The following is a 24,171-nucleotide window of genomic DNA, read 5'->3' as shown; positions in this document are numbered from 1 at the left end:
TTAATTCTGCCAGTACCTCGTCTCTTACCTCCAAAACTTCACAGAAGCTCCTCTGCGAACCTTGCAGAACTAGCACTTCTGGAAGAAAGGATATTGCGCAGACATAGCTTAGCCACAGCCTGGGGGAATGTTTCCAGAATGAAATATTCGTTCAGCAGCGGAGTCCGCACTGATACGAAGCTTCCTAGCACACCGTTTTCATCTGCCAGGAAGTTTCATAACAGTGCACACTCCGCTGCTGATGAAAATTACATTCTGCTTGCATTCATATCTAGAAGTTGAGGTGTATTATCTCTGCTATTCATGTACATTTTAATATCAGATCGCTCTATTTATCTTGACCTTCCAAATTTTTTTTCTGGAAGGAAAATGGGAAACACTATGGGGACGCTAACCAGCATGGTTGCATTTCTTGGAACTTCGTTCGTTACGTAAATAATGAACAGAGGCATGTCTTTTTAAACAGCAGTGTTCTTTCCTTATTCGGTGTGCACTTTCAAAAAGCTTATCAATATGATAAACATAACATAACACAAAATCCTCCCCCCCCCCCCCCATGAACCATGGACCTTGCCGTTGGTGGGGAGGCTTGCGTGCCTCAACGATACAGATAGCCGTACCATAGGTGCAACCACAACGGAGGGGTATCTGTTGAGAGGCCAGACAAACGTGTGGTTCCTGAAGAGGGGCAGCAGCCTTTTCAGTAGTTGTAGGGGCAACAGTCTGGATGATTGACTGATCTGGCCTTGTAACACTAACCAAAACGGCCTAGCTGTGCTGGTACTGCGAACGGCTAATAGCAAGGGGAAACTACAGCCGTAATTTTTCCCGAGGGCATGCAGCTTTACTGAATGATTAAATGATGATGGCATGCTCTTGGATAAAATATTCCGAAGGGAAAATAGTCCCCCATTCGCATCTACGGGCGGGCACTACTCAAGAGGACGTCGTTATCAGGAGAAAGAAAACTGGCGTTCTACGGATCGGAGCGTGGAAACACAGTTCTAAGCAAAGAAGAGAAAGCAGAAAGGTGGAAGGAGTATATAGAGGGTCTATACAGGTGCGATGTACTTGAGGACAATATTATGGAAATGGAAGAGGATGTAGATGAAGATGAAATGGCAGATATGATACTGCGTGAAGAGTTTGACAGAGCACTGAAAGACCTGTGTCGAAACAAGGCCCCAGGAGTAGACAACATTCCATTAGAACTACTGACAGCCTTGGGAGAGCCAGTCCTAACAAAACTCTACCATCTGGTGAGAAAGATGTATGACACAGGCGAAATACCCTCAGACTTCAAGAAGAATATAATAATTCCAATCCCAAAGAAAGCAGGTGTTGACAGATGTGAAAATAACCAAACTATCAGTTTTTAATAAGTCATGGTTGTAGGGGATTGGAAAAACAAGTAGAAGTCGACCTCGGGGAAGATCAGTTTGCATTCCGTAGAAATGTTGAAACACGTGAGGCAGTACTGACCCTACGACTTACATTAGAAAATAGATTAAGGAAAGGCAAACCTACGTTTCTAGAATTTGTAGACCTAGAGAAAGGTTTTGACAATGTTGACTGGAATACTCTCTTTCAAATTCTGAAGGTGGCAGGGGTAAAATACAGGGAGCGAAAGGCTATTTACAACTTGTACAGATACCAGATGGCAGTTATAAGAGTCGAGGGGCGTGAAAGGGAAGCAGCGGTTGGGAAGGGAGTGAGACAGGGTTTTAGCCTCTCCCCGATGTTATTCAATCTGTATTTTGAGCAAGCAGTGAACGAAACAAAAGAAAAATTCGGGGTAGGTATTAAAATCCTTGGAGAAGAAATAAAAACTTTGAGATTCGCCGATGACATTGTAATTCTGTCAGAGACAGCAAAGGACTTGGAAGAGTAGTTGAATGGAATGGACAGTGTCTTGAAAGGAGGATATAAGATGAACATTAACAAAAGCAAAACGAGAATAATGGAATTTAGTCGAATTAAGTCGGGTGATGCTGAGGGATTTAGATTAGGAAATGAGACACTTAAAGTAGTAAAGGAGTTTTGCTATTTGGGGAGCAAAATAACTGATGATGGTCGAAGTAGAGAGGATATAAAATGTGACTGGCAGTGGCAAGGAAAGCGTTTCTGAGGAAGAGAAATTTGTTAACATCGACTATAGATTTAACTGTCAGGAAGTCGTTTCTGAAAGTATTCGTATGGAGTGTAGCCATGTATGGAAGTGAAACATGGACGATAAATAGTTTGGACAAGACGAGAATAGAAGCTTTCGAAATGTGGTGCTACAGAAGAATGCTGAAGATTAGATGGGTAGATCACATAACTAATGAGGAGGTACTGAATAGAATTTGGGAGAAGAGGAGTTTGTGGCACAACTTGACTAGAAGAAGGGATCAGTTGGTAGGACATGTTCTGAGGCATCAAGGGATCACCAATTTCGTACTGGAGGGTAAAAATCGTAGAGGGATACGAAGTGATGAATACACTAAGCAGACTCAGAAGGATGTAGGCTGCAGTAGGTACTGCGAGATGAAGAAGCTTGCACAGAGTAGCATGGAGAGCTGCATCAAACCAGTCTCAGGACTGAAGACCACAACAACAACAACAACAACAACACAAAATCGACTTTCATTCTCCTGTACTACTACACAATAAAGATGGCGGGAGTAATGCAACTCGTCTTGGTTTGTTTGACAGCTTTTTTTATTTTTAAAACGTTAATTTAATTTAATTTTATATTTTGAGACAGCAGCCTTCTCTACCAACCGCTTCATCCTAGAGCAGCCCATGCATACAACACCCAACGCCCAATTATTTGTTTGATTCATTCCAATCTCTGTCTTCCGCTACAGTTTTTACCCTTATAAGCTCCCTTTGCTGCTGTGGAGTTTTTCTCTGATGTCTTAACATACGTGCTGTCAGCCTGTCCCTTGTTCTTGTCAGTGTTATCGAAATGTTCCTTTCTTCGCCGATTCTGCAGAGAAGCTCCTCATCCCTTATCTTATCAGTCCACTTGAGAGTAAACAAGTGGGAACACCAAATTTACATTTGTATCTTATCTTCGTCGGTGCACATTGTACTAACCTTTGGCTGAACGCGGTTGACTGAATGACCTGTGGGCATTTCCCTGTCGTTCCCAAGATCACAGTCTCGCCTTTATGCAACGTGTTAAGCTTTGTATACTGCACGTACAGGTAGACACACGTTTTCTCTTCCTGCTTGCTGCAGTGTAAGTTGGTTTTCGTAAGTAAATCTACCATTTCTTACAGAAGCCTTGGAGTGAGATGCGATGTCGGAGCCCATACTTACGCTCATGTTTTTTGCGAGCTCGATGTCCGTCTCGTACTTGTGGTAGGAGTCGCAGGCCACGTCGCCGTTGGTGCCGTCCGTCGTTAAGTTGGGCGTGGTGTGGAACATGTGGTCGAAGATGTTCTCGCCCTTGCCTGCAACACCGTCAACCGGCACTTAGCAATAAATCTACTTTCCTTGCGAATAGAGCTACGTTTCGATGGCTGCGACATATTTCGGTTACTATCTGCGATTTACAAAGATTCTCTTTCATTAGCTCTGATCTCAGAACGATTAAGAAAGAGTAAGTATGACGTTTGTCCTCCAAAACACTTATTGTTAGAAAAAAACGTTTTAAGTTTCTACTCCAGTTTCCACACGTTAAAGTAATTTAATTGCAGTTACATACGCTGGTCTGGAGAAAAAGTGTCCAATGTATATTTTCATGTCACAAGAGTAACATCCATATCCAACCAGGGTTAACTCATGTAGGGAATTTAATTTCAGTTGTAGAAATGTGCTAATTTGGGTGATCGAAAATGAGATCTGTTGCGAAGGTGTACATGTGGGAGGCTAGAAAATGTGAAAATTCTAACGTCTGGATTGAAATTCACGACCTGACGGCTGACAAACAAATAGGTATGAAATTTTGTAAAAATAATGTTGCGTTACCAGCGCTTTTAGATTTTGGCGTCGTGAGGAACTGAGAGCAATGAGGGGTTGTGCCCGTCATCGCTTCCCTTACCTTCAGTTTAAAATGACCTTATCTTATATTTTTCTTCTTCGTGAGCCGTTGAGACATCAGACAACCTTTCCCTACAAAGGGAAATGTTGCCACAATTATTAACTCGATTACTGAAGGGAACACGTGGAGACCATACACCAGTAGAAGGAAGAGAAATGTAAATAAACCAGTCATATTCTCTATGAAACACAGAAATGAGAGGCAGTTTTGCCACAAAAAGTGGAAATCTGCCAACCCACATTTTTTAATTAATCGGCGATCCGCTAGCTTGCCGTGGGTCAAGATAAATGTACGGACAAAGAAATACGACCACTTGCGCAACAACGGAGACTTATCCATTCCCTACGATAACGACTGGTTAGAAAAACAGAGACGAATGTTAGGGATTTATAATAGCACCTATATAACGAGCTGCGAGTAATTAACGTAATTCGAGGACCAGACATGGGCAGTGGGACACAGTTTACTGCTCAGACACTGATGGAACCATAACGCTGTTGCATCGCGGTAAAAATTGCATGTTGTTGTTGTGGTCTTCAGTCCAGAGACTGGTTTGATGCAGCTCTCCGTGCTACTCTATCCTGTGCAAGCTTCTTCATCTCCCAGTACCAACTGCAGCCTACTCCTTCTGAATCTGTTTAGTGTATTCATCTCTTGGTCTCCCTCTACGATTTTTACCCTCCACGTTGCCCTCCAATACTAAACTGGTGATCCCTTGATGCCTCACAATATTGCATATTTGAATCTTAACCACGGACGAAATTGCTATGAGCTTTCCACCGTGAATGTCTTCACTAAAGCTGAATGTAACCCTATACGGTTGCTTCCAAGACAGTGGAAGCCAAGGGAAATGACAGCAACTACCGCGTAATTACTCATGACGAAGTGAAGCCCGCTAAGAACCGCAACCAGCTGGGCTGAGGGAGCGTCAAAAACAATGGTTCAAATGACCCTAAGCACTATGGGACTTAACATCTGAGGTCATCAGTCCCCTAGAACTTAGAACTACTTAAACCTAACTAACCTAAGGACACCACACACATCCATGCCCGAGGCAGGATTGGAACCTGCGAACGTAACGGTCGCGCGGTTCCAAACTGACTCGCCTAGAACCGCTCGGCCACTCTGGCCGGCGAGGGAGCGTCTATTAGTAATTTTGTTTACTCAGACGCAGCACAACAGGTTCCCGCAGCCAACCTGACTAGATGTGGCAATGCAGACTGTTGCTACAGCTTTGGGCAGAGGCGGCAGATCGCTCACACAACGCGCAGGTTGGTGCACCTGTGGCTACACCAGTTCTTTGACCGTGGGTCAGGTTACAGTCCCTACGTGCCGCCGCTGCCGTGCGTTGAATTTCAAATTAATGGCCCCTGGAACCTTAGCAGATTTTCGCTGTCTTGTTTATTTTACGAATTACAGGATTGGTGATCATGAAAACTGCTCCAACCTCTCCCTTCCCCGTCACTCAACCCCATTACCACTACCATTCGATAGTGCTCTACGTAGACGAGCTGTCCGTTGTTTCAGTTGACTGGGGAAAATTGATTGTAATGTGTAAACAAGCAGATTAAAGTCCCTGAGTTTTTAATTAATTGATTTTCAGGCCCAATCCTTCTACCATTGAACTTGTAATTGCGCAAGCAATACAAGTCTGTGATTTGAAACGCTATTATGATTTTATTCAAGTCTCTTCCTGTGTACTGGGAAAGCCGATACGATTTCGTCACGTGCCTTAAAAGTGCCCGAAAAGTCTCTGGGTTACTCACTGAGTGGCAAACACACGACCTGGAATACAGTCACAATAGGCATAAGCGAGGAGAAGTCTATTCAATATTCGCGAAAAGTTAGAATAGTGGAAAGTATCAAACATCAAGAGACTCCGATAACTTCCTCCAACAGGAGTTAAACCGAAAACATCCCCAGTGCTCACCCCCTTGTGAGGTGACTGCCTTCCTTTTTGTCGTACGTAAGTGAAACAGCCTCACATGTTTCTAGTTTCATCAAAATTTAAATTTCCTCCTAGGGTTAGAGTTCTTTTACAGAGTGCATCTGGCTTATCTGAACGACACGCAGTGTAACCTAAGAAGTTAGTAGAGGGGGCAGGAAGAATAGTGGAGGAAAGGAATGAAAGGGCATCGGAGAGGGGGGGAGGCGGTATAACCAAGCTAGTCTGTGACGTAACTAATTACTCCCTTAGAGAATGTACGTTAAGGTAATGTTTGGTAATTTTAGCCACAAGATACTTATGCCTGTTGTTAAGTTTGTTTTATAATTAACAAGGAGAACAGTTGTGACTTTGAGAAAGTGGATAACGATACCAGGTACTGTACAGACAGGACGCCAAGTTCGTCAACAAGTTGCTCACACTTCGTGACTCGACTACAAATGTTCTTTCTGCGTAGCAATCAATAATTTTTTTATTGCTGGGTCTACGCAGTCAGTGAAGATTATAAAACTCGACCCATAGCTCAAGCAGCTGTCGAGACTGTCATAGCGCAGGGTTCAAGTACTGTTCCTCAGGATGTTTTGAAACGTTTATCATTTTACCGTTATCGGAGAGAGGTCGAGAGTTAATTACACTGTCATTTAAGTCAGTGGGTGGAAGTCCATATGAAGAGCACCTGGCTATCTGAACAGGTTGCAATAAGTTTATCGACCTTGTAGATAACAATCGGTGCAGTCTGTTCATGTCGTAGAAATGTGAAACTATTAACGAAAATCTGTATTTCATTACGGGCAGCACAGCATCAACATGTGGCAGAGCATAATTAGATGATCAGACGATATCTGTTTTGACAATATTGATAAAATGTTGTTTCCAGAGTAAAATCAAAAAATGGCATGTGTTGTTCCTGCCACTAGCGAAAGAATAAAGATTTGATCATGGATGGCCACCAAATGTTGTTCGGGGTTTCTAAAACTATCTGCTCTCGCCGCACAGTTTATATCACTGGGAGGAGTGGGGCTCGAATCTCCTTCAAGCTGCCGTGATCTAGGTATTACGTCCTTTCTCTAAATCGACCATGATTGATACTGGTATTGTCGTTTTCAGAGACATACCATCAGTACTCTTTAACACTGAGCTGACTCCGTACTTAATTACTTCAGAGCTCTCTCACGTTCATGTTTAGATTTGTGGACGTGTTAATCAACGATTTCCGCATTTCGTGGCAGAAGATGGAACTTTGTGACTTCGAAATTGAACCCAATTAAATTTAAAACCCAAAAATACAGCTCTAAGGATATACAAATAAACAGAGAATAAATAGCATTTATTATGGCCGGTGATTATGACACCCTATTCCTAAATTTCGCTAAATAAGACACAAATTACGAACTGAAATGATTGCAGTTATTTAATTGAGTGAAATGGAGCTCAAATCTTGCAAAAATGGAAAATCCATTTGTTTTCTCAAAAAGCAAAAAGAAGAAAGAAGTTCAGTGTTCTATAACCTGTCGACGATGCGGTCACTACAGATCGACTACAAGCTCGAATAAAGCAAGGATGAAGAAGGAAATTGGTCGTGTCTTCTCTAAAGTAACCAAACCAGCCTTTGCCTTGAAGCAGTTACGGAACCCGTGGAAAGACTGACAGTAAGTATTTTGCGTCTATATTATTTTTCAGAATGTAGATCGTGGCGATAGACTTATTTGTAGCGTAGCGCAAGGTCTAGGTTAGACTGAAAGGTGACGGTTTCGTCGCGAGTCGTCCAATCCAAAGTATATATAAGCGAAGTCTTAGTTCTCGTGATATACTGACCCGTCGCCTAGCCTGAGACACAGATTGGCTCGAGAGGTGACAGTTTGGTTGTATTTTGATGAAGCGGTATCGAAGGCTTTACTTGAATCGTCTTTTTTCTTTACTTTTGCCGATGGATGACTTCATACGTCCCGTTGTCAGAACTTCACGGATCGAAGCCGACGTCCGGTATCAGTAAGTTCAGCTGATCTCTTTCTCCCAACCAGGGTAAATACAAAACACAAAAAGAAAGCAGATAGGTGAGGCCAAATGACACATTAATGAAGGTTCTGTTGGTAATCCAATCAGGAACACGTCCTCTTACACAATGCTCAGAACTGCATTTTTTACGCGAATGTCAGTGAATCACCTACAGCGCACCGCTATCAGTCGCTTGCCTTAGGTTTATCAGTAACTTTAGGCACTGACCTCGGACTGGACCGCGTTTCGCTTTTTTGAAGGTTAAGATATAAACAGCGAATCAGGTGTTAGTGCTAACACCTGATTTGCAGTGGGCGTCTAATCTATCTTGTCAGTTATCTTAGGAAGATATCATATGCGTTACCGAACCTCACTGTTCCCAACAACAGGTGTGTTGCCCCACGATAATCCGAATTAATATCACGTAAATAACACAATGAAAGTTTTTGAAATGTTTCACGTTCGCATTATCTTATTAGAAATCGAAATCACGTTGTTCGCGGCTTTGTGCTGACTTTCACTGCTATTACACAGCAGGACGATGCTAGAGATACTAAGTAAAAGAGGCGAACCGAAGAGTGGAGTGCGTAACTAATCAAGTACTTGTGCAATATGCAATTCCGTTCAGAGACGTGTGTTACTGTTATTAAGTAACTCCTTTCCACTACTTTCTGTGCAGAACTGGCTGCCCACGAAAGTACACCTAACACATCTATTGACTTACGTAAGCCAGTACCCTTTTTTTTATAAACGGAAAGATGTTGCATTCCTGTACAGAGATCGAAATACCATGATGAGAGTGATACAGCCAATATTTATCTGTGCAGATGGATTTCTCTCAGTATCCAAGGAAGAAAAAGTATATGAAAAATTATACAACGAGTTAGAGATATAGAGGTAAGTGCAGATATTGCGATCATTGGTTTCTTAATATGTACTCACTTCAGTGTGTTAGATCTTTCTTCTCTGCGTATAGCAGTCTTCCCTCAAACACGTCGCATAGTTTACTGCCTGATGCTTTCTGCACGATCGTACCTGCACCAATAAATGGTTTGCGCCTCTCAGTACTGACTAATGCTTTTCTTGTACGTGTCCTCACTTCAACACCTAACCTGCTGCCCAGAGGAAAATACGGATGAATGGCATGCTCTTGCCATATGTACTGGGAGCTACTAACGAACCTAAAAGCATACTGGTCCCGGTAGCTATATTTATTAGTCTGCAAATGAAGTAAATACTGACGTAATGTTATTCAGTACATTTTCTCACTCACCAATAAATCTACAGTTAGACCACAACATCCAGTATGTATAAAGTATGAAAATGAATGTAATTTTTCAGTATTGTACTGGTCGCTGTTCCACCTACAGTATGTACGTAATAACGATCGCTAAGCACGCGACAAAAGCTACCTGGAGTAGCCTACGTTTACCTGTCTTGAAGTTTACGCTTCTGTTAAATGAAACTTTGATGTCGATCGCACACTATATCTTCATTCCACACGAATTACGAAAGGCAGCATTAAAACTGTTCTTCGTGTTCTCCAGGAAGTATGCAACTAAATTCTAATCTTTGAGCAAACGTAATCACTTGAAAATGTGGTAGTCAAGGAACTACATACAGAGTGCAACTCAACTCTGTTGGAAAACTCTCGGAGGCCATGTCACGAGTAACTGCAGAGATAAAACAGTGACGGCAGCAGTGGGTCAAAGTGCCGAAACAACAGTCTAACGGAATTTAATTAAGAAGAGGGGAAAATATAAAAACGCAGCAAATGAAGCAGGCAAAATTGGAATGCAGTTACAGCAGAGAAAAGTAAGGGTTTGAGAATTGGAACATTTTAATAAAACTCGTTCACCTTGCTACAAGCAAAGTGCGGTCAAAAACAAACACAGAACCAAGGAAATAAGCGCTATGTCACAGGCCTCGGCACGTTACAACACCGCGCCGAGGGAGAGGTACAAGCTCAGCAGAAAATAGACCGGGGCAGAAAACCAAAACACAAAAATGACACCCGTATTCGTTACCTCGTAGAAGATTCCGAAAGAAACTATACTTTTTTTTAGTAAGAACCAGTATGAGAGGGCCTACACAGCACTAAAGAGCCTGTGAAGCGAATATAACAGGATAGGGAGGACTTGCGGTCATTGCGAACCGAGTATCGCGCCGTAGCCTCACCTTAGCTCCCTTTAATCACTTGAGCTCCGCAGCTCTCAAGAAGCTCATCACTGCAATCGATGGCGTCCGCAGTAACAGTACTCGATTCCACGATTACGATACTGTAGCGAACCTACGTCCTAGGTATTCCAGAACGGTCTACGAACCGTACCTGAAATGACGGTCTTCGCCTGATGAAGTTCGTACAGTTGGCCGCCTACCATTGCTGACGTAGAATCTGACAGTCTTCTGACAACACCACGTCGCGGAGTGCTGACAGTGTCGAACTTAGGCGCGCAAACCGGCAGCAGGGCCACGTGGGGTGCACGTTGCTGTTCAACACTTAAGCCGTCGGCACACGGACCGTGCATCCGAACCTTGAGCGTGCCGAGTTTTTGACGTCACAGCATGGAATAGCACGCTTGGCCGTCTTTCCGAACGTGCAGAGCAATGTCTGGCATGTGAAATATTCTGAGCGTGCGTCTGAGCGTTGACCAATGAGATGGCATAACGCCACCTACGTCACAAGCACGCCGTCTCCTTTCAGTACAGAGTTGTGAGGCGCCATATTGGCATTCATTTCAAGCCTATATGTATATACGCCGTTCCGAGCACCAGAAAATTGAGAATCACTGCAAAACCCGTTGTTAACTGTGTGATTCGTTCCAATAAAATAATGAGAAACATCATATTCGTGGCAAAAGAATTTTTGTAACTTGCGTATAATGAGAGTAGGCAATTAGAAGGCAGCGAGACACTGAACATCCACCCAAAACGCATTGTTATTGGTACAATTTGTTATAATTAAGTTTCAGTTAGTAACATATCTACGAATAAGGTTTTTAACAAGCGGTGAGATACTATGATTAGATACGAAATGTGTGATGTTGGTTTAGTTTGCTGGCACGGTAGCTCAGCGTGTTCGGTCAGAGAGCTGATTGGCCTCTGTAATAAAAAAAAACTGAGTGGAAGGAGCAACAAACGAACTTGACCGGATGTTATGTGATGTCCGCAACGGCCAAACACAACCATCAACAACGAAAAAAAAAGCGTAATGAATAGCGTCACTGTCCTACAATGAGATTTTTTGTTGGGGCGGTGGTTCGCGTCCTGACACGACCAATCTTTTTCCTAACATTCGCGATTTTATTAGGTTCTGATATTTTATTATTAGTTTGATATAAGTATAATATTTGATGTTATGTAAATACAAGTTCACCTTTTTTTGAGGGATGACTTTGTTCGATTGGCTTAATCTAAAGGACAGCTTGCGCTACTTGTATAAAGATATTTTGCTCCTTCTTCTTTCGTAATTCACATGTCGCAAAGATTCTGCTACTGGGTAGGAACAGTGATCAAGTAAGACTGACCTTGGGGTTTTACTAAAATGTGGGAATGATGAAATAATGTTTATCTTATGCGGAGAAGTATTCCAAATTTGTAACGCACTGTTTGTAATGGAAATTTTATAAGCCTGTGTCCTTATTGATTGGACATGGTACTTTCCTTTTCGTGGACGATGGAAGAAATGTGCGTTTTAATAGAGCTAACGCGGGAATTTTACGCGCACCCGTTGAATAAACAGTGTGATTTACGAACTAGAAACATCCCTCAACTGTCTCTGGAGTGCGTTGCGATCGCATATACCACGCTGGGGCCCACGTACCGTATGCACAAGTCGCATCGTTCCTGAGCGTTCAGCAGCACGTTGAACTTGGCACGCCCAACGTTAACGTTCGACAACACGGTCCGTGTGCCGACGGCTTTCGGCGCCTGCGCGTGCTCAAACCTACCAGGCCGGTAGTAAAAAGATCGACCGACCACACGACACCCAACAACACCACATCGTGGATGGGTCATCAAGGGTCAGCACAGAATTCGGAGTGGGATCGAGCACACGCGAACGAGACCATTCGTGCTGGACCAAAGCGGCGCCGGCAGCTCGCCGTGGCGCGAGGTCATTCACCTCTTCCCCTAGTCCTGCCGACGCAGAGCTGCCGCTATCCTGACTTCACGCACGGCCCCTCTGCAATACGGAAGTTAAGAAATGAGACTGAGAGGGGACACAAACCGACAAAACTGCAGTGGCTACAGAACAAGTATAACGATTTAGAACCATGTGTGACTACAGGAAAGACATATGTCATGCAAACGAAAATTAAAGACACTTTTTGAGAAAAAAGAAGCAGCTGTATGAACATGATGAGCTCAGATAGCAAACCTGTACTGAGCAAGAGAGGGAATGCTGTAAGGTGGATGGCATACATACACTGAAGAGCTAAAGAAACTGGTACACCTGCCCAATATCGTGTAGGGCCCTCACGAGCACGCAGAACTGCCGCGACACGACTAATGTCTAAATTAGTGCTCGAGGAAATTGATACCATGCATCCCACAAGGCTGCCCATAAATCAGTAAAGAGTACGAGGGGGTGGAGATCTCTTCTGAACCGCACGTTGCAAGGCATCCCAGATATGCTCAATATTATTCATGTCTCGGGAGTTTGGTGGCCAGCGAAAGTGTTTAAATTCAGAAGAGTGTTCCTGGAGCCACACTGTAGTAATTCTAGACGTGCGGGCTGTCACTTTGTCCTGCTGGAATTGCCCGAGTGCGTCGGAATGCACAATGGACATGAATGGATGTAGGTGATCAGACAAGATGGTTCCGTACGTGTTACCTGCCAGAGTCGTATCTAGACGTATCATGGATCACATATAACTGAACACGCCTCACGCCACCAGCTTGAACAGTCCCCCGCTTACATGCAGGATCCATAGACTCATGAGGTTGTCTCAGTACCTGTACACGTCCATCTGCTCGATACAATTTGAAACGAGACTTGTCCGACCAGGCAACTTCTGTCACATTGAACGATTCTCTTCTGTCGTCGTACGTCCCGTTCTTGTAGGAACTTTTTCCAGCCGCAGCGATGTCGGAGAATTCAATTTTTACCGGATTCCTGATATTCACGGTATACTCGTGAAATGGTCGTACGGGAAAACCCTCACCTCATCGCTACCTCGGAGATGCTGTGTACCATCGCTCGTGCGTCGACTGTAACAACACGTTGAAACACACGTATATCTTGATGACCTACCATTTTAGCAGCAGTAGCCGCTCTAACAAGGGCGCCAGACACTTGTCTTATGTAGGCATTAACGACCGCAACGCCTTATTCTACCTGTTTACTTATCACTGTTTTTTAATACGCATGCCTATACCAGTTTGTTTGCCGCTTCCGTGCAGAAGGCCCATGGCAATATTATGAAAGGGACGAGGAAGTGGACGAAGGGGCGATGGGACAAGTCATGCTGCTAAAAGTATATAACTGAATACTGAAAACATAAGTCGAAACAAAGTAGCTACCTGAAGTAGACGACCTTGTAAAGAACTGTTAAGATTCTTGAAAGAAGCAACCACAGCAAAATTGTTTCACCTATGCGCAGGATATGTAATAGAAGAGAAATACCTCAGACAGAAAATTAATTTGTTAATGCCAGTATCAAAGAACGCAGTTGCCGGCAAATTTGTTAACGAACTATCAGTTCAGTATGTCATGGTTGAAAAATAAGAATGACCGCTAGAACCCGACTAGCAGGGAGATCATTTTGGAACTTGCAAGGTAGGAGAAGATAGTGGGGAAGTGATGCAGTCTTCTCCACACGTTGTATAAACTGCACACAGAGCAAGCAATAAAGAAAACTAATGAGAAATTTGCAAAAGAAATTGATGTGCAGAGAGAAGAAACAATTTTTTGAGGTGTGTCGTTACTGTGAATTGTTAAAGACGACAAAAGACTCCTAATATCAGTCGAACGGAACGGATAGAATTTTTAAGATGAACACTAGCAAAAGTACAAGAAAAGTAAGAGTGTAGGTGAACGAAGTTAGATGAAGTTGAGGGAATTAGGGTAGAAGACGAGATGTTAAAATTAGTAAACGAGTTTTCCTGTTTGGATCACTGACGAGGGATTAAGTGAGGATAATACAATATTCAGACCGGAAATAGCAAGAAATATTTTTCTGACAGCGTCCAATACAAAGTTAAGTGCTAGGAAGACTTTGCTGGAAGCATTTGTCTGGAGTGTAGTCTTACGTGGAAGTGGAACGTGGACGATAAACACAGCAGGGAAGAAGCGAACTGCACCTGTGAAACGTGGTACTATGGAACAGTGCTGAAGATAGAGGGCAGATCGAGTAACCAAAGGAGAAGCACTGAATCGAAGGGGAAGAAAAGGGATTTATGGGAGCAAGTGACTAAGATGGGCAAAGTATGTGGGAAATAATGTAAACAGAGACCGAAGTTTTTCCTATAGTAAAGAGGTTCAAACTGATGTGGATTGCGTTAGTCACACAGAGGTGGAGAGACTCGCAAAGAATGAACTGGTGTGGAGATCTGCATCAAACCAGCGATATGAGTGAAAAATACAGCAAAGGTAACGACAACAGTTCGTTTCACGTATTTTGAAATCAAAGACATTTTTAGGTTATCTCAGTACTATGAGTTGAGTAAGTGCAATTACGTCGTCTTTATCGAGATTCATTAAGTGTGTGTCTGTTCACAATTTCCATCGGAACAAGATTAGTTTTGGTCAGAAAACATCTATCAGCGTCTTCTTCTCCACTTTGCACACTTAGGACAGCAGCACAATGAGGCTCTACCGTACTTTAAATGACTCTCCCCACAGCGTGGCACTGACAATATGGTCACTGTAAATTATTAACGTCCAGGATACTGGAGAACTGTCGAAATTGCGCCGAATGTCGGTTCCACACCTCAGCAATTTATGGAAGAAGTGTGATCATTAATATACACTTTGTCTCCCCCTAAGATTTGTCAAGCGCTTTTTCTCTGGTGTTCTTGCAATGTGTAGCCGGAGTCAGTCCAAACAAACACTGCTTTCACGCGGCGCCAGTGTCGGCGAGAGGACAATATGAGTTTAAAGTGGAACTGTACGTTCGCTTCGATAGAGCGGTCCCAGATTAGTCCAGTGCGACATTACTAACAAGGGCAGTGAAAGGCGCAGAAATTTCGCTACGCCTACACCAGCAGCCCAGCACTGGGGCCCGGGCCCACCTTGACTGCTACCACCATGCAACAGCGCAACTCAGTCGCTGCTGCAGTACTGGTTATTCGTCGTGTTTGACTGTCCCTGATGATATACAGGGTGTTACAAAAAGGTACGGCCAAACTTTCAGGAAACATTCCTCACACACAAATAAAGAAAAGATGTTATGTGGACATGTGTCCGGAAACGCTTAATTTCCATATTAGAGCTCATTTTAGTTTCGTCAGTATGTACTCTACTTCCTCGATTCACCGCCAGTCGGCCCAATTGAAGGAAGGTAATGTTGACTTCAGTGCTTGTGTTGACATGCGACTCATTGCTCTACAGTACTAGCTAGCATCAAGCACATCAGTACGTAGCATCAACAGGTTAGTGTTCATCGCGAACGTGGTTTTGCAGTCAGTGCAATGTTTACAAATGCGGAGTTGGCAGATGCCCATTTGATGTATGGATTACCACGGGGCAATAGCTGTGGCGCGGTACGTTTGTATCAAGACAGATTTCCAGAACGAAGGTGCCCCGACAGGAAGACGTTCGAAGCAATTCATCGGCGTCCTAGGGAGCACGGAACATTCTAGCCCATGACTCGCGACTGGGGAAGACCTAGAACGACGAGGACACCTGCAATGGAGGAGGCAATTCTTCGTGCAATTGACGATAACCCTAGTGTCAGCGTCAGAGAAGTTGCTGCTGTACAAGGTAACGTTGACCACGTCACTGTATGGAGAGTGCTACTGGAGAACCAGTTGTACAGCGTGTGCAGGCACTTTCAGCAGCTGATTGGCCTCCACGGGTACACTTCTGCGAATGGTTCATCCAACAATGTGTCAATCCTCATTTCTGTGCAAATGTTCTCTCTGCGAATGGTTCATCCAACAATGTGTCAATCCTCATTTCTGTGCAAATGTTCTCTTTACGGATGAGGCTTCATTCCAACGTGGTCAAATTGTAAATTTTCACAATCAACATGTGTGGGCCGACGAGAATCCGCACGCAATTGTGCAATCACGTCATCAACACAGATTTTCTGTGAACGTTTGGGCAGGCATTGTTGGTGATGTCTTGATTGGGCCCCTTGTTCTTCCACCCACGCTCAATGGAGCGCGTTATCATGATTTCATACGGGATACTCTACCTGTGATGCTAGAACATGTGCCTTTACAAGTACGACACAACATGTGGTTCATGCACGATGGAGCTCCTGCACATTTCAGTCGAAGTGTTCGTACGCTTCTCAATAACAGATTCGGTGACCGATAGATTGGTAGAGGCGGACCAATTCCATGGCTTCCACGCTCTCCTGACCTCAACCCTCTTGACTTTCATTTATGGGGGCATTTGAAAGCTCTTGTCTACGCAACCCCGGTACCAAATGTAGACACTCTTCGTGCTCGTATTGTGGACGGCTGTGATACAATACGCCATTCCCCAGGGCTGCATCAGCGCATCAGGGATTCCATGCGACGGAGGGTGGATGCATGTATCCTCGCTAACGGAGGACATTTTGAACATTTCCTGTAACAAAGTGTTTGAAGTCACGCTGGTACGTTCTGTTGCTGTGTGTTTCCATTCCATGATTAATGTGATTTGAAGAGAAGTAAGAAAATGAGCTCTAACATGGAAAGTAAGCGTTTCCGGACACATGTCCACATAACATATTTTCTTTCTTTGTGTGTGAGGAATGTTTCCTGAAAGTTTGGCCGTACCTTTTTGTAACACCGTGCATAACGATAAAACAACCATCGAAGTAGACTAATTTAGGATCGCGCGATGCATTTCTTACGAGAAGTCGGTGAACAGCTGGGAATCGAGTGACAAGGTGGCCTGGACTGACCGCAATGTTCCTTCCAGAATACTGGAGAACGTTGTAGAATGTCATACAACAAGAATGACAGCGAGACAGTTATCAAAGTATACAACTGAAACAAATATAGTGCCACAAAGAGATTAAACAAAAACTCTATTTTTTTCAGAGGATACAGCTCATATACATGTAACTGCCGCTTCGATTCAGAAGACAGCATTTTCCAATAAGATTACGATTTTGTATCACTATAAACAAGACAGAGTGACAAATTTTAAGATATTGTGGTGTAAATGCAAAAGAATCATCTGTAGAGTGGGAAAACCCAAGAATTTATATATTTACACACTAAATGATAAGGAGAGAGGGTGATTGAGCATGGACGAGGCAGGTTCAGAAAGTAAGTCTACTGTGACTATAGTGGGCTACTGGTTTTTCTTTTTTTAGTTTTGGCAGCACTGAGAGGTAGAGGGCGTTCCCTTGGCCAGAGCGAGCATCGCAAGAAGGCGGAAGTAAACACACGTTGTAGAGTGAGAGATGTCGGTAAGAAATCCAGCCAAGTGCGAGCCATGTGCCATCACCCGCCCCCTACACACGGAAGGAATAACACCGATCGCAAATTTTTCGGGAATCGAAACAGTTTACGACGAAGGTGTTACGAACAGAACGAGTCCGTTTAAGTGATGTAGGGAGTTCAGTGGAGGCAGAACATATGTGCATGACCAACAAAGGAGTGGAAGAAATTCCATTTTGACTAATAAGTTGGTGCAAAAATTCGGGGGACTGTTCATCAAGACCGCCGATTGACGGTGGACGAAATTTCTGCGATGTTCTCATAACTGTCCAGAACTCTCTTATACGAGACACGCACAGAAACGCTGTGATGCCGGAGACTGTGCTCAGAATGATTCCCGGAAGAGCTGCCAGAACAGCACAAGAGAGATCGGATCAGTGGCGCCCGTGAGTTTCTTGAGCGATTTCAATAGGAAGGTGGGGATTTTCTGAAATCTTTTATGACTAGAGATGAAATGAGGCTGGGTCGTTACACGCGTGAGACAAAAATACAGTTGTCACAGCGTCGTCACATCAGTCCCAGACCTGCAAAAAATTCAGGACCACAATTTCGAGCAAAAGAAAAAAAAATCATGGACTCAGTGTTATAGCAAGATAAAGGTCAGATTTCTGCTTCAGGTGGAGACCATAGGGCAAAACGATATTGTGAGTCCATGAGAAAAAAACTAAAAATTGGTTCAGATGGCTCTAAGCACTATGGGACTTAACATCTGAGGTCATCAGTCCCGTAGACTCAGAACTACTTGAACCCAACTAACCTAAGGAATCACACACATCAATGCCCGAGGCAGGAATCGAACCTGCGACCGTAGCAGCAGCGCGGTTCCGGACTGAGGCGCCTAGAACGGCTCGGCCACAGTGGAGGGCAAAACTCAAAAGGAGCATTCAAAACAAAAGGAGGGGGTGGCTTTCGAGAGGAGCGTGCCTGTTGCACGACAGCGTCCGTTCTCACACAACGTCAGCCACTAAGGCGCTGTTGGACTCATTTGGTTGGGATGTTTTGAACTACTCTCTGTGTTCCTCTGACTTACCCCTTCAGGTTATCGTCTTTTGACCTACTTGGAGGGATACATAAGTGGAATTAATTTTTCAACCGACGAATAGGCGCCGAAAGAGGTTCGAAAGTAGGAGAAGGAGTTCTTCGAGGAGGGCATGAAGGAGTCCGATGGCTTACCGCATGTTCTGAACGGGATGGCGAGAACGTGGAATAATAGTCTACAAGTGTCCCGACAGTATGCTCTAATTTTTTTCAAGTATACTTTTCCCAAAAAGTTTAAAAGTCTAGTACACTTACCGTCTGAACACGTCTGTATAGAAAAATAATGTTTTTGGGAGAAGTTTTCGATACGTGTAAACCCATTCATAGTCGGACACTGGCTATCCGATTTTGTATACTATAGTGGATGTGAGGTGGTAGCTTTTCTTTTTGAGGAGTTATTGAGAGGTGCCAGTCTGTTTCTGACCTGACACATCTCATTTTATTGCGCGAAATGCATGAATCATAGTCATGTTTGTACAGATCGAGTTGCGCTTATGGCTAAATACAGTAATGATGCCAGTGATTGTACTAGACAAGTCATCTCTTCCTGTGAAGATGTCAGTGACTGTAGAGAACAAGTCAGTTTTCCGAGAGATTAACTGTCCCTGTTCTGACTGGGAGTTCTTGCGTGTGGACCTGGGCCGACAGCAGGAGAGGTTCTGACCCTTGTCAGGTGGGACACGGGTACTCAGCCAGCCAACGATGATCTGACCCTTCATCCAGCACAGGTTCTGCTAAAAACCCTAACAACAACGAGTCATCGTGAGACTCGCACGTAGTGAATAAATGGTTGTTATACTAGTAGACCCAGCTCGGTCAAAGAATGCTTTGAAGAAGGCAGTTTACTCAGTCCGGTGGCTTCTCGGGAGGCCGGTAGAGTGGGGAACACTTTGAACAGATCCCTGTCCCCTGTCGTCCCGAAGAAAGTGGTGCTCTCTTTACTGAGTTTCTTTACTCCCAGAGACAGTGATATCCGTTAACCACATGCTACTCCCCGTGGCATGAGGAATTCTTCCACCAAAAGTTGGGAACCGTCCTCATTACGAGCTGTTAAAAAAAAAAAAAAAAGACAGAGTATGAGGCTAGGAGGCCACTCGCCATGGTAGCCGAGAGCGCTAATGTGCTGCTTCCTGGACTCGGGTAGGTGCGCTGGTCCCCGATCGAATCCGCCCGCCGGATTAAAGACGAGGGCCGGTGTGCTGGCCAGCCTGGATGTGGTTTTTAGGCGGTTTCCCATATCCCACTAGGTGAATACCGGGCTGGTCCCGACGTCCCACCTCAGTTACACGACTCGCAGACATTTGAAAAACGCTCGCACTATTTCATGGCTTACACTAGACACAGACAGTTGGGGTACACTGATTCCGTCTCGGGGGGTGCGGAGTGGCGACAGGAAGGGCATCCATCCACCCTCTGACACTAACATCGCCAAATCGATAGCAACGAATCCGACCCTGCAAATGATGAATGATGAGGCTAAGAGGCGACATCTTGAAAATCTCGTACAGCGAAAAACTACGGATTGGCGATTAAAAAAGGAATCAGTCGTGTAGGGAAGCAACACAGAATGTTCTAGAACAGCGTCGGCTGGAAGCCGGATGATTGAACAGCTCTTTATGACGTTTCTTTGGTAGTAGAACAGGCAACGCCTTAACAATTCCGGCATCGAAAAGACTTTGACACGCCCTTTTCACTGGAGGATTATACGAGGATTGGAACTTTGATAGTGGCAACAATTTATATACAGCTCGTACAAAATAGATACGTGTTTCAAAGTTTTACTGACCTTCAAAGTAGTCACCACCATTGTGTATAAACCGTTGCCAGCGATGTGGAAGTCGAAGGATACTCTTAGCAGTGCCAATTGTGTTGACAGTTCGAGCGGCGCGGTCTATTGCCCGACGAATTTGTATCAGTTCTGAAGCGAATCCCGTGAAGTGTTTCCTTCAGTTTAGAAATCGAGTTGAATTCGCGAGGGCTTAAGTCAGGGGAGTGCAAAAAAATGGCTCTGAGTACTATGGGACTCATCTGAACTTAGAACTACTTAAACCTAACTAACCTAATGTCATCACACACATCCATGCCCGAGGCAGGATTCGAACCTGCGACCGTAGCGGTCGCTCCGCTCCAGACTGAAGTGCCTACAACCGCTCGGCCACACCGGCAGGCTCAGGGCAGTGCAGTAGGTGGTACAGCACTTAGCAGCCCCATGAGTCCAATAAGTCAGTAACATCTTGCACTGTACGTGCTTGAGCATTGTTCTGCAAAATGATGGTCAGGTCCTGCAGAAAGTGTCATCACTTCTGTCTCTAAGCTGGTCGTAGGTTGTGTTACAAAAATGAACAGCATAGAGACAGAAGTGATGACACTTTTTGCAGGACCGCGCCTCTCGAACTGTCAACACAACTGGCACTGCTAAGACTTCCACATCGCTGGCAACGGGTTATATACAATGCTGGTGACTACTTTGATGGTCAGTAAAACTTTGAAACACGTATCTATTTTTTACGAACTGCCACTATTAAAGTTCCAACCCTCGTTTTTGCGGCGCGGTGTCTGTTCAGATCACGGAGAGGAGACACGGACAAGAAAGAAACTATGCGAGCAGATGCAGGGCGGTAATGACGTCAGGGTTCAGACCAGAGGCTTCAGTCTTCGGGCGACGGCGTGCAGCAGCGAATGGAACTTGCGTCTGAAGAGACGGACTGGACGTTGTGTGATGAAGTTGTCTGACAACCATACACAGCCTGCATGCTTTCACAACGATCGTGTCGAGATTTTCTGGTAGCATCCGCTGGTTAGCGCTTAATTAAATGGATTCGGGCTTTTTCGTGACAAGGTGGACAGGGGTAGTTTCTCTTCTGTGATAGGTATGATCCTGCAATCACCCTGCATTCACCATGGTTTTGTTTCACGTGATGAATTTGGTAGCAAGACAGTATTTCCGAAACCCGACTCCTTTTTTCCAATTTTGCCAAGTTCATCAGTGCTAGTTGTATCGGTAGACACGCGATACCACGCGGTACCTAATTCATTGCAAACCTCAGCCATATGAACGGGTTTCTCTCGCGGTTTCTGCGTCAGTTTCTGTTGGCGACAGAAAGATACGGTTGATGTTTTGTATAGCTCTTGGGCTAGGGACTATTTGTATACCCCACAGAAGGTCTGTCTGTCTCAGTGTCACTATCCTACAGTAATGCAGAAAAGGGTCAAAGTATGAATATTACACAATTCCTCCTGCCGAGGCAAATGGAGCACTTAGGTTAGTTCTTCTTGCATATGGTGTAATGTGTGATGGGTCTTAAGCGGCTTCTCGACGTAGCAATAGTTCACGAGCGGATTCTTAGGAAACCTCATGAGAACAGTTTTTTGTACCATTTTCTCGCTCCAAAGCCGAGCTGTGTATTCCAAGACGACTATCGACAGGAAACGGCTGAAATTTTTACGATGTATTCCTAAGATCACGATCTCGAACGACCTTGAAAATTTTCTTGATATCTTTAACCTATACCGAATTACAGAGATATTGAAGAAGTTTTTATGCACACTAAAGCCGCTTTAAGGTGTAAATTAGTTTACCGTTATTTCAATGTGACATAAGTAAACTACCATAATTTTGTTGTTCCATGAAGTTGGGTTTCATAGGAGTGACGCCCCCTGCTGTGGCAGGGAAAAGCAGAGAATAAGGGAAAAAATACTCCTATCAGAGCACAAATAAGGTGAATATGCTCTGTTTAAAAGATTCTGATTGAAAAGCGGGATACCAGCACCTCATTTACCTTGTTACCTGTAAAAATTTTCTCATAAATTTTGGGATGCGAACATATTCGCGCTCTTTTTGCTGAGAGGAAAGGACGCACGGCAATGGGAAAGATGCGGAAAAGTAATATATGTTGGAAGATAGTAGAAAGTGGTTGTGGTACAGTAAGAGTGGAGGAGACAACGGCAGTGTCAGTGAAAGAAAAATACACAGTGGCAGTGGAACAAACTTGACAGTAACAGAAAAATGCTGGCAAAAGACAGTGGAATATACGTGACAGTAATAGAAAAGTGCTGGAAAAAGGGTGAAAGAGACAGTGCCCGTGGGATAGGAATAAAGAGAAGGAGAAAGTTGAAGTGGGTGGGAGCCAGTGATACAAGAGACAGTAGCAGTGGGAAGGAATGAATGAGACAGTAGCAGTAAGAGAGAGCAAGAGGGAGATGGTGATGTGAGCGGAGATGGTGGTAGTAGTAGTAGTAGTGGTAGTAGTAGTAGGACAGAATGAAGGAGACTGTGGCTATGAGACAGGGGACAGCAACAGTTAGAGAAACACAAAGAAATAATAACAAAAAACTGGGAGTGGATGGGCATGAGCGACTTATACCGATGGACGAGTGGGTGTCAACGAGTTACGGTTAGGGGAGCTTGTGAGAGTGAGAGGCGAGTTACGTGTTGAAAAGAGCGCGAATACGTTCGCATGCAAAAAATTTTTGGAGAATTTTTGAAGATGCTGACTAAGGTAAAATAAATACATGGCAACTCTCTTTTCAGTCGTAATCTTGTAAACAGGAGCGTATTCGACTCCTTGTGCTCCGACAAAAGCGTTTTTTCCGCTGTTCTCCTTTATTTCATCTAATCAAATGTTGTCATTAAATTCGTCGCGTGCAGTTCTTAATTCAGTACTGGCTCGCGTTCGGTTCGGCCGGTGTGGATAGGAATACTAGGCGCTTCAGTCCGGAACCGCGCGATCGCTACGGTCGCAGGTTCGAATCCTACCTCGGGCATGGAAGTGTGTGATGTCCTTAAGTTAGTTAGGTTTAAGTAGTTCTAAGTTCTAGGGGACTGCTGACCTCAGATGTTAAGCCCCATAGTGCTCAGAGCCATTTGAACCATTTCGCGTTCAGTTGGCGCTTTGCAGTACGATGACGTTTGGTTTGTGGGTGTTCAACTGCATACTCGTCAGTTTTTATCACATTCCAATTTCTTACATAGTACAATCTAGATACTGTCACGAATGATGATGAAATGATGAGGGGACAACACAAACACCCAGCTCCCAGGCAGAGAAAATCCCCAACCCGGCCGGGAATCGAAGTCGGAACCCCGTGATACAGCGGCAGCAACGCTATCCACGAGACCACGAGCTGCGGACGTTTTGCGGTGTTTATGACTGTTTGGAGTGGTCGCTGTCACGCTGTGGTGTTGAGCGAGACATCATCCGTGTATTTCGCTTCAGTGTGTATATCAAGTGGAAAAAATTTGGTGTTTATCTGTACTCTTCTCGATCTTTTACGAATATTCTTGAATGTCAACAAAAGTTTTCCAAATTTCTCGAATGTTCTAGAATATTCCAGAGTGTTCTGCATTATTCCGGAGGGTTCGTTAAAGTTTTCCAATGTTCTTGAACGTTTCATAATGTTCAAAAATGTTCTCCGGATTCTGTAAAGAAGTGAATGAGTGACTGTGTATTTCACTTCAAATTAGAGTATTTTTGAATACTTAAATGGATTTACGAGCATTTTTGAGCAGTCAGGGCTATTTTTGAGCGTGAAATGCGAACAGTTTTACAGTTTTTTGAAT

The 24,171-nt window shown here is 44.1% G+C and overlaps 1 protein-coding gene across 1 annotated transcript in view; it reads right to left on the bottom strand.

Annotated features, from left to right (window-relative positions):
• Positions 1 to 24,171, bottom strand: part of LOC124805396 (myrosinase 1-like) — a 110,068-nt gene that overhangs the window by 84,843 nt on the left and 1,054 nt on the right. Inside the window, exon 2 of the mRNA XM_047265958.1 lies at positions 3,307 to 3,440. Coding sequence (XP_047121914.1) covers positions 3,307 to 3,440 — 134 coding nt within the window. The remainder of the gene's footprint in view (positions 1 to 3,306; positions 3,441 to 24,171) is intronic.

This window comes from Schistocerca piceifrons, chromosome 7 (genome assembly GCF_021461385.2).
Source record: "Schistocerca piceifrons isolate TAMUIC-IGC-003096 chromosome 7, iqSchPice1.1, whole genome shotgun sequence".
Classification (NCBI taxonomy): Eukaryota; Metazoa; Arthropoda; class Insecta; order Orthoptera; family Acrididae; genus Schistocerca; species Schistocerca piceifrons.
The sequence above is the reverse complement of the archived record's forward strand: the minus strand, read 5'-3'. Positions and strand labels throughout refer to the sequence as shown.